Here is an 11,942-nt window from a genome sequence, read left to right as displayed (position 1 = left end):
AGAAACAATGGAACGGCACATCACCATAAAACTTCACCTTTATTTTCTACGGACAATACAAAGCAGGAACATCTGAGAGGCGCTCACTCCCCGTCCGCACACGTTTCTCGCCATCGGGTGCTTTCTCAAGGTTTATGTACCTGTGGGGTTGCAGCTGTACCCTTTGCTACCACCATGTAGATATCGCATGTGATGGCCAAGATTCTCGAATAGGAAAGGTTTCATGTATTCCCACCTCTTAACGTTAAGCCATAATAGGGACAGATGATATCCAGATGTGTCAAAAATGTGGTGCACACATGAGCCACATCTGCTCCATACTACTATCTGCAGAACTTTCTATAACTCTGCCCTTTGTTCTTTGCAGCACCGGTCGATCTTTAAGATGATCACCGCTCTTATCAGTCCATCTCCGCCCCTCATTCTCCTGAATCATACCCCCCAACCTCTGAGTATCACTTTATGTAGAGTCTGATAGGACTTTGCATTTGCTCTCATTACTCTCTCATTCTCCCCCCCCCCCCCCTCTCCTCACAGTCCGAAACAGCTGGCAGAAACTTTCTTCTATCTCTTCCCTGTTCTGTTTGAAGCTGATCCTATTACAGGCTGCACTTTTCCCTCTTCTCTATTATATAAGCTGCCTCCAGACCAGAGTTTGTACTGCAAAGATCATGCAGCCGTAGTAGTGGCGCTAATAGTAATAGAGTGCCTGCGAGCGCCCAGGACTATGCCCAGCCTCACATCTGGATTTACTCTACTAATGTTTAACCATTTGGATTGGAGCTGCTGAATGGTCACGGGATAAAGAATACTTAAACTTTTTTTTTTTTCTTTTTTTCTTCACTGCTGTCCTTCACCCTGGATCAGGGGAATACATTCCTCAGAAGGAGCCAAAAAACATGAAGGTAAGTCCATACATTTTTAGACTATTGTTCTACATGCAAACTCCCTATTCCTTGTCATAGTACTGTATATAGTCCAGTTGGGGAGGCAACTAATCCCGACAGATTTAGTCAAATCTTAGAAGTTTGGGCACCTACTACTGACGGGAGTTGCATTAAATTTTCAGGAATTACAAAACCTATAAATGCCAGGCGCTGATTCTGTCCATGTGTTTTGCAGTCATGGGTGAAGTGGTTGATCGGACTGCTGGTGGGAGCAGTGGTTGTGGTTGCCATAGTCGTTCCTGTGGTTCTGCTGGCTAATAAAGGTAAGGACAAGAGATGTGTCTGTAAAAAATAAAACGATCCTCTGTAGTGAGAATCTACAGTGCAATTTTTTGTATTTTTTTTTTTTTTTTTTTTAAACAGTGTTTCCATATAGATTTTTTTTTTTCTCCTATCCTAGTGAGCGCTATGTAGGAGCATGCAATATTGCATCTACCAGAGCAGAAATGATAACTAATACATGTTTAAATCCAATCGCAGTTGAGGATAGAATTGAAACCCGTTGGGGCAATTGGTTGATTTCTGTTGGCTTTCTAGCTTAGCAGCATATGACTTTTTATAAATGGGTAGCTCAGGGATGTAACGGAATCCGTTACAGATTTCATCTTTACCATTTACATAGCAGACATTGTGCCATCCTCTCCAGTCATTACAATAACAAGACAATTATTTTTACATGGCCCGTTACTGTATACGGGTTGTAATTGTGTATATTACTCCCTATCCTCACAATGAGATCTCTCAGGCGTCAGCACACGACATACATCCAGACCAACGTCAGGAAAAGTTAATTAACCTTTAGTTCGGGGTCACGCATTGAATAAGTGACACATTTTTGTGGCCAGAATACCCTTTAAGCTGACAAATGTTAAATGCTATGTGACAGCAAACAATGTTTAGCTATAATAACAATTGTGAAGATGATAAATTCAACCAGATTAAGATTTGTTCTATTGGGCAGAACTGGTACAGGGCTTCCTATGCCCAATAGAATGAAAAACCAAGTAGCTGCTGGTCTGGCATAAATCCTATAGTATTAGCCTTAACTATATAATGCATTTGACCAATCTCCTTTACCAGGGGATAACACAGACAAATACTGTTGAAAGGGATGAAAGCCTGAAACCTTTTGTCTAGTTGAATAATATACAGTGATCCCTCAACTTACAATGGCCTCAGGTTACATTATTTTCAACATACAATAGTTAATTCTGCACAAACGTAACTTCAGACCAGACTCAACATACAATGTTATAAGCAGTCACAATCTGCAACACGTGAATATCTAGATGATCGACCAACAAAAGTGGCAATTGTACTGGTAAAACCCCAGTATTAGTAAATACTCTCACAATACAGTGTGATACTACATGTCATGTACTGCTAAGTGTCTAGGATCTCCTCTGCACAGTACAGTGTGATACTACATGTCCTGTACTGCTGTGTGTCTAGTATGTCCTCTGCACAGTACAGTGTGATACTACATGTCCTGTACTGCTGTGTGTCTAGTATCTCCTCTGCACAGTACAGTGTGATACTACATGTCCTGTACTGCTGTGTGTCTAGTATCTCCTCTGCACAGTACAGTGTGATACTACATGCCCTGTACTGCTGTGTGTCTAGTATCTCCTCTGCACAGTACAGTGTGATACTACATGTCCTGTACTGCTCTTTACCTGTGCCAGGATGAGATGCTCCTTTGGGCACCAGGTGAGGGCGGCTTCATTTTATTTTTCTGGGACCCTGTGTGATCTGTACAGAACTTTAAAAACTTTCTGTTCCTCTACATAGAAAGTAATTTACAGTCTCCGGTAGCTCTTTTGACTGTTGTATATAAGGACTTGCTTTATCTATATTAGTTATCTGCTTTAGTTTTCTTTTTATCTTCATTATTTCTCATTTTTGGATGTCATCTTGAAGGCTTCAGAACTAATTACCAGTTTTCTATAGAGTTTTGGTCTCACCATACCATGGTCCCTCCAGAACCAATTAATATTGTATGTTAAATGACCACTGTATTAGAAATTAGAAGAGATTTGCACTAGACCTGCAGATAGTTTGCTTCCCACAGTACTACCATAGGACCATTCTTCTTTCTCGGGAAGACTTTAAAGCTAAAGTGATCCCATGTACTATGTCCATAACATTGTTTCCAACCCAACCACTCAACCCAAAATGTTGACATTGCCAACAAGCACTATTCTACGAGGCGCTCTACTGGATGCACTTTCTAGTATACTGTATGCCTTTCTTAAAAACGGCTTTCCAGTAGTAAAACACTGGTCAGATTGGGACATCTTGTCGCCTATAGCTACTTATAGGCCGATCACTCAATAACATTGCTTTGACAATATCTGATTGCTTGCTTGCTTGTTATGAACTGTTTTTTTCTCTAATGAACACCTTCAAATAAATGATTTTTGGTAGCAAGGTGTTCATCATCAACCAACCAAAACTGTGATATTGGGTCAGTTTCATTGTTCAAGGTTAAGTGGCTTTTTAAGTGTGCCTGCCATGATGGTCACTTCCCGATCAGCGGTGAGATCCACTGTTGATCTGGAAGTTTGGGTCTCCATGGATACCCAGACACAATTATTGTAATGCTCACGACCCTCATTGGATTTAATGGAAATCACGATTCCATTGGAAACAAGTTGTGAGAAAGCTAGGTGGGGTAAGCATAGTGGGGGAGTGTTCTACCAAGACAGCACAGACGGCCATCCTGAGCACAAACTGACCTTTTGGGGCATACTAGTGTTTTGTATAATGTGTTGGTTAAAGTTGGTGTTACACAGCTGTTCAAGAGCATCACTTGCCACCTGTCTATATGGAACCATCAAGCGTGCTCTATTTCTTTAAGAGAAGATGAACCATTCTAGAGTAGGACCAGCCTCTCACGTGCAGACACAGATGACATCTTGTAATAGATCTGGCGTGTTGCCTTAAGTAATTGCAGGTATTTAATGTAATTTGTGTAATTATAGCTCTGTCAGCTACAATGTTCTGTGGCCAATAAAGTGATAAAGTTTATCACAGGTTGTTATTTAAGAACCCTTCGCTTGGTTATCCATTACATGTACGCAAGGCAAAGCAGATTGCTATACGTCTTCATATTATTACAGTGTGAAGTTTGGTCAAAGTTCAGAAATACTTTGCCGTCCTTCCTTCTCTTTTTGCTTTATAATTGGAAGTATTCTTTTTTTTTTTTTTTTTTACATTACTTTGTTTGAAGGAGAAGTGCGTCAAAAGTTTTTTTTTTTTTTTTATAGTATTGTATTGCCCCCCAAAAATCACCAATATACACTTATAGAAAATGCTCATAAAGTGCTTTTTTCCCTGCACTTACTACTGCATCAAGGCTTCACTTCCTGGATAACATGGTGTTGTCACTTCCTGGATAACATGGTGTTGTCACTTCCTGGATAACATGGTGAAGTCACTTCCTGGATAACATGGTGATGTTACTTCCTGGATAACATGGTGATGTCCCTTTCTGCATAACATGGTGATGTCAATTCCTGGTTACATGGTGATGGCATGACCCGACTCCCAGAGCTGTGCGGGCTGTGGCCGCTGGAGAGGATGATGGCAGAGGGATGCTCAGTGTCCCTCCAGTGCCCTGTGTCCCTCAGTGTCCCCCTGCCATCATCCTCACCAGCAGCCACAGCCCGCACAGCTCTGGGAGTCGGGTCGTGAGATCACCATGTTATCCAGGAAGTGACATCACCATGTTATCCAGGAAGTGACATCACCACGTTATCCAGGAAGTGACATCACCATGTTATCCAGGAAGTGAAGCCTTGATGCAGTAGTAAGTGCAGGGAAAAAAGCACTTTACGTGCATTTCCCATAAGTGTATATTGGGGATTTGTATAATTTTTGGGGGGCCATGCAATACTTTAATAAAAATGTTCTTCTTTAAAATGTTTAAATCTACAGTACAATAAACTTACATTTTGGTTTTCACCTTACCGATAATCAGTAAGTTAGTTTATATGTCTATGCTGCTTAACCATCCCTGTAGAGCTCAACTGTTCCATTGGAGGACTACTCGAGGACTATACCATTCATTATTTGAGGGTCTGAAGGTGGGTGTTAAATTTGGTGGATGTGCCATAAATGTCAAAGATGGGAATACCCCTTTAAAGGAGTTATCCAGCGTTAGAAAAACATGGCCATTTTCTTCCAGAGACGGCACCACGTTTGTCTCCAGCTAAATTGCAAACTGGAGACAAGAGTGGTGCTATCTCTAGAAGAAAGTGGTCACGTTTTTCTAACACTGGATAACCTTCAAGATACTTTCTGTACACTCTCCCATCTTTCATCGCAGGATTTCCCTGATCATTGATCTTACCATCTAATGCTGGGATTACACGGAGCGATAATTCGTCCGATTGTACGATTAACGATTTCGAAGTAGTTTTTTTTATAACGATTAGTGTTTAGACGGAACGATATATCGTACGGAAAAAAATTTTTGCAATCATTTTGCGATCGCTTAAGCCTATCTCACACGTAGGTTAAATCGGTGAACGACTGTTTACACGCAACAATCTGTGAATTTTTTGCGAACGACCAAGGACGATTTGAGAACATGTTCAAAGATCAAAATAAACGATTTCTTGCTCGTCGCTTGATCGTTTGCTGCGTTTACACGTACGATTACACTGGTCAACAACCAAAAAGGTTCCGAGATGAAAACAGTTGGTCTTAGCTAATTTTGGGGTGCTGAGATCGAAAATGATGTTCAGATTTTGAAATTGGCTCTAATTTTCAAGATATAGACGTACTTTCTATACTTCTCACAGCCTGTGATACAATACTGGGAAAAGTTTGCATCATCAGTACTGCATCATCAACTGGTATATTGCATCATCTTAGAATGGCCAATATGGAAAAAAGGTATCAGGGTAAGGCTATGTTCACACTGCGTTTATGCAATCCATTTTTTTTTCATCCTTTTTTTTTTCAAAAAACGGGTGTATTTGTGTGCATCTGTTTTGATCCGTTTTTCCATTGACTTACATTATAAAAAAAAACAATCCTTTTTTTAACGGACACAAAAGTAGTGTCAGCTACGTTTTTTTTGTCCGTCAAAAAAACTAATCTGTTTTGATCCGTTTTTTTTTTTTTTTATAATGGAAGTCAATTGAAAAACGGATGCACACAAATGCATCCGTTTTTCATCCTTTTTTTGCAAAAAAAATGGATTGCAAAAATGCAATGTGAACCCATCAATGCTTGCAGATTACTGTTGGACAGTTATCAGAGACAATCCCATGTATGAATACAAAAGATATGTGTAAATGCACCGAGAAGCCATTGAATAAGGACCTAAATTCCAGAGTTCAATAAACATAATTAATTTGTAAAAATTCTTAGATCTGCCTGTAAATTGTAGTTGATTTCAGATAGAACTAAGTTTCCTATGAATATATTTCAAAAGTTTATGAACAGTAAACTTGCTTCCTTATGATTGCAGAAGTAATAAATATGTCGGCTATTATACTGTATTCTATACAATTCACAAAACAGTTACATGAGAACTCTTCAATATCATAGAGCCAATTAACATTTTTCCTTGTGATATTTGAATTCAGCACATAAAAATCATCAAGAAATGGCTAATTTTATTTCTGGACCAAACAACTTTTGAAAATTTGTTGGCCAGTGTTATCGTTCGAATTCGATAATCGTTCCGTGTAAACGCAGCATTAGTAACCATCATGGTGATAATCTCAGTGGTGATTGAAATGTCCTGTTTGTGGTTTACAAAAAAATTTCAACTGGTGTCCTTCCAATCTACATCAGCACCTTCCTATAATGAAATGTGATGACTTTTGATTTTCTCTGTTATTTTATACTTTATCATTTGTTTACCTTAAGACAGTAGGAGGGAAGGTAGATTACTTTGGAAAGAAACCAAGCACAGACACTACCAGCTGTTCTATAACACTACTTGTACAGAAGAACATATCTGAACGGGTGATGTTTACTAAGATAGGATGGAGTCTGGTGTTCTCATGATATTGTAGGAATTTGTGTTCTGCTTTTTGAGATAAAATTGTATTCGACCAGTTGACCAGGAGATAACAATCCCAGTATAAAACCAGAACAGTAAGGGGAAAAATTCTGTACTATAGCTACACACCTAAAACAAAAAACGAATACTCATGCCCTATTACACCAACAGATTATCTGATTTTTTTTCAGCCAAAGCCAGGAACGAACTATAAATAGAGAACAGGTCATCAAGGAAAGACTGAGATTTCTCCTCTTTTCAAATCCATTCCTGGCTTTGGCAGAAAAATTCTGTCAGATAATCTGTTGGTTTGATAGGGCCGTTAATAGGTATTAAAGAAAAAAACAACTAAATGGTTTAAGGGGAACTATCAGCAGATTAAACAACTCTTACCTGCTGCTTAATGTGCACAGGGTTCGGTGAAGGAAGGTTTGTCTCTTTGCTTCATTCCTGTGCAGTTAGTTGTTGAATCCAAGGCTTGGAGCACTGTTAGGAGCACTGCCCCCTCTTCCATCGCGCCGAGCCGGCCCACGTGATTTAAAGAAGCAGTTCAGTTTTTTTCAGCCCCCTGGGTAGCCGCTGTCATGTATACTTCCAGAAGATGAGCTGTGTCCCGTTCCCGTTGGTCAGTTCCCGTCCCACGGTGCCGTTCAAATCGGGCGTGCTCACTCCCGCCGGCTGCTGCGAGTCCTCTTCTCTGACCAGTGATTATACGCCGGAAGTCACTCGCTTCCATGCATTCTCTATGGAAGCGCGTGACTTCCGGCGTTCAAATTACAAGGCCGAGAAGAGGAGTCACAGGACCGGAGCTACGCCTTGGGACACCGATCATCTTCTGTAAGTATACGTGACAGCAGCTACCCGGGGGGCCGAAAAAAAACAAAACTGAACTGCTTCTTTAACAGTGTTCCAGGCCTTGGATTCAACAACTAACTGCACAGGAATAGCACCAAGGAAGACATTGTTTCCTTCTCCGCACCCCGTGCACATTAAGGGGGCTATCAGCAGGTTAGATTTGTCTAGGTTTCAGCCATAATGCATATTACCTCTAATAACATCATTATTAAAGTTTTGTTAGGCCGCAGATGTAACACTGTGGGGGAGATTTATCAAGTGAAACTGGCTCAGTTGCCCCTAGCAACCAATCAGATTCCACCTTTCATTTTCCAAAGAGTCTGTGAGGAGTGAAAGGTGGAATCTGATTGGTTGCTAGGGGCAACTGAGACAGTTTCACTTTACACCATGTTTGATAAATCTCCCTCTGTATGTCTATAAATCAATTTAAATGAAACCATAGATGTAATTTCATATTGTTAGCAGACTCTATTTCTTTTTAATAGTTTTTTCCCCCCGGGGGTGTATGAAAAGCAGATGCTGTTGGGTTTACAGCTCAAATATTATCATATCTACGTGACTATTGTGCAGATACAAGTTCTTAGAGATGTTTCCCCATTGCCAGAGGAGCGGAAATCTACTGCAAAAGACTACAAACCATCTAATGTTTAATAAAGATCACGTCCGTTCTCAGGGACTTGAACATTTTTCTTTTAAAGGAGAAGTTGTGACGGGAAGTAAAGAATCATTATGGGCAGGGGGTGGGGGGGAAACAAAAAAACAACAAGTTATCTTTCCCGGTGTCGGGTCCCGGTGCCGGGTGGAGCTTCTTTTGAACCCTGCCGGCTGTCTTCTGAGCTCCCCACCTACTAGGTCATGACCTGCCTGATGGAGGCCTCACTCAGCCAGTCAGTGACTGGGGCGGGACACTGCTGCACTCACTGGCTGAGTAAATCTCACCAGTCTGTGATGTGGATCCCGGTCGTGACTAGTGATAAACGAATATCCAGATGTTCAGTTCAGATCCCGAATACAAACATAAAAAAAAATCTTGGTTCTTGTTCGCCAAACATTCACAGACAAATAATCAACATACAGTAGAAGCGTACGTTTTGGTCTATGCACGTGCGTAGCATGTTATTTGCATTAATTTGCATACAGATTGCGTACGTTTCGATCTAGAGTTACACACATGCATACAGATTATTGAGCGCAAATCTTAAATCACGCAGTGGCGTACGTTCGCTATCTGCATTCTGCTCATCAGGTTGCAGGCTTTGAAGTCTGCTCCGCTCTGTGCTGCTCCTCTCCGGGTGCTGGGAAAAGATGGATCCATTCCTGGGAAACTTCTCCCAGATGGCCGCATAATGTACAGTAGATCTATGGGGCCGACTAGGTCGGAAAAGGACACAGAGTAGGGGTGAATGCACAGCGCGTGGACTTCTCCCAACTCACTCTCCTGAACGGGCAGGGTCTGAATACTCATATCACTGCCAATCAAAACTTTGGTTATGTCAGAGGGACATGTAAAATAACATGTCCAATGGCACCAGGAACGTTGCATTCTTTGTACAAGATTCTGTGAAATAAACATCAACTTTTAATTTACTACAGATGCTGTTGGACTTTGTAATTTTTCATGTGTCTCTCTCTTTTTTTTTTTTTTCCATAATAGTGCCCAATGCCCATTTACCCCTAGACGACCAGGTGACTCTGAGTGTACCGGTACATCCAGACTGCATATACCGCTATGAAGTGAGCCCAGAAGCCTAGCTCGCATCATAGTGATGTCCAGAGGGGACAGAATTAGGACAGTTATGGTGCGTTTACACAGACAGATTTATCTGACAGATTTTTTAAGCCAAAGCCAGGAATTGATTAGAAAAGAGGAGAAATCTCAGTGTTTTCTTTATGACCTGTTCCCTGTTTATAGTCTGTTCCTGGTTTTGGCTTTAGCCTTATCCCTGGTGTCTAGTGGCCGGATCTCTCCACCCCCCCCCCCTGATGCGATCGCAGGGGGGGGGGGGGAGATTCGCCAGGGCCGCTGATCCCGGCATGGCATTCTATATATGTGGTCTGCAGCAGACCATCATAATAGAGCACCGATCTCATGGATAAATGGATAAGAGCTCAATCATATACACAGCATTGATTTCAAAGGGAGATCAGTGCTGTGTATATAGAAGTCCCCCAGGGGCCTTTATGTGCAGAACCCTGATAATAACTGGCTAATGCTATGCAAAGTCGTAAACGAAATAGGATTTTTTTTTGTTACATTATATATAAAAAATAAATAAAAAGTGATCAAAATGTCCAATCTACACAAGTATGGTATCAATAAAAACTAGAGGTGCAAAAAATGACACCCCATACAGCCTCATAGGTGAAAAAAAATAAAACAGTTATAAGAGTCACAATACAGCCAATTATATTTAATAATATTAATTTGTAAAAAAAAAAAAAAAAGAAAAATAAATCTGTATAAACCTGCATATGGTTTTGTTCGGACAGACCTATAGAGTAATGGTATCATTTCATTTTTACCGTAAAGTGCATTATGTAGACTCAGAACCCCACAAACGTTACAATATTGCTTTTTCCCCCCCCCCCCAACTTCACCAATCTTTATTTTCCTAAATATTTTTCCCGTCATATATGTTATGGTACACCTGTTTCTAAAAAAAATCTAGCCCTTACATAGCCCTGTAGATAGAAAAATTAAAGCACTACAGCTCTAGGAAGGCGAGGAGGAATAAAAAAAATTAAAATTGGTGTGGTCTTTACGCCATTTTGGGCCCAGTCATGAAGGGATTAAAGGGGTATTTAGCCGGGAAAAAAATTATTTCAGATCAACTGGTTTCAGAAATTTTATATAGATTTAAAAATACCTCTAGTTAAAAATCTCAATTCTTGCAGTACTTATCATCTGCTGTATGTCCTGGACGAAGTGGTGTACTCTTTCTAGTCTGACAGTGCTCTGTGCCGCCACCTCTGTCCGTGACAGAAACTGTCCAGAGCAGGAAAGGTTTTCTATGGGGATTTATTGCTGCTCTGGACAGTTCCTGACATGAAAAGAGGTGGCAGCAGAGAGCACTGTATCAGACTGGAAAGAATACACCACTTCCTGCAGGACATGCAGCAGATGAGAAATACTGGAAGGCTTGAGATTTTTTTAATGGAAGTAAATTACAAATCTATATAACTTTCTGACACCAGTTTGTTTGTTTGTTTGTTTTTGGCTGAAGTACCCCTTTAATGTCTGACATGACTAATGTTGGTTTGCTAAATTAGTTATTAGTTGCTTTTAATTAATGATTAGTCTTCGTGTCTGCATTAGAAGGGAACTTATACAGTAAAAGAGTCTCCAAAAGGTTGATCTCTGAACTTTTCCAGACCAATGATTTTTGACACAAATAACCAGTCCTTGTGGAAGAGAAAATATTGTATATAGCGTGAGTTCATATGAGGACAATGTGCAAAGGTTACAGATAAGCAGTGAGAACAAACAATACATGAATTTGGTAAAAAAAAAAAAAAAAAAAACACTCAAAACACAATTAAGAAAATAATGCAAGCAATGACCTTTTTCTTTAAGGGGTATTCCACGCAAACATAACTTTTTATATGTTTCTGCCCATGGTGAGAACAACAATTCCTTCCATACTTGTTGTTATCTATTCTGTCTCCTTTCCCCAGTTCTGAGCTGCTGCTTTCTGCTGAAGACAGAAAAATCTGTGTAAGCTTTTCTCTCTGTCTCCCCCTCCCCCTCCCCCTCCCTTCTGACAAGTCCCTATCTGCAACTTTGTAATGCTGGGAGGATTAATCACAGTGAGTTCTTCACCAACTTGACCTCAGATTAAGCCTCCCTTGTTTACATCAGCTGTCTCAGAAAGAAGTTTTTGGGTCTTCAGTAGAAAGCAGCAGCTGAGAACTGGGGAAGGAGACCAAATAGATAACAAGTATGGAATGACTAATGGTACTTTTACACGGTGCAATAATTCACCCGATCGCACGATTAACGATTTTGAATGAACAATGTTTTTTTTATAACGATCAGCGTTTAGACGGAACGATACATCGTACGGAAAATTCGCTATGCGATCGCTTAAGCCTATCTCACACATAGGTGAAATCGCTGA

General features: G+C 40.4%; 1 protein-coding gene across 2 annotated transcripts in view; it reads left to right on the top strand.

Annotated features, from left to right (window-relative positions):
* Positions 1-584: 584 nt before the first annotated feature.
* Positions 585-11,942, top strand: part of LOC138800787 (dipeptidyl peptidase 4-like) — a 53,666-nt gene continuing 42,308 nt past the window's right edge. Inside the window, exons 1-2 of one of the 2 annotated variants that reach the window (XM_069982817.1) lie at positions 585-905; positions 1,123-1,210. In XM_069982817.1, coding sequence (XP_069838918.1) covers positions 900-905; positions 1,123-1,210 — 94 coding nt within the window. In that variant the 5' untranslated portion in view covers positions 585-899. The remainder of the gene's footprint in view (positions 906-1,122; positions 1,211-11,942) is intronic. The other variant, XM_069982816.1, reaches the window with a different exon arrangement.

This window comes from Dendropsophus ebraccatus, chromosome 9 (assembly GCF_027789765.1).
Source record: "Dendropsophus ebraccatus isolate aDenEbr1 chromosome 9, aDenEbr1.pat, whole genome shotgun sequence".
Classification (NCBI taxonomy): Eukaryota; Metazoa; Chordata; class Amphibia; order Anura; family Hylidae; genus Dendropsophus; species Dendropsophus ebraccatus.
The sequence above is the reverse complement of the archived record's forward strand: the minus strand, read 5'-3'. Positions and strand labels throughout refer to the sequence as shown.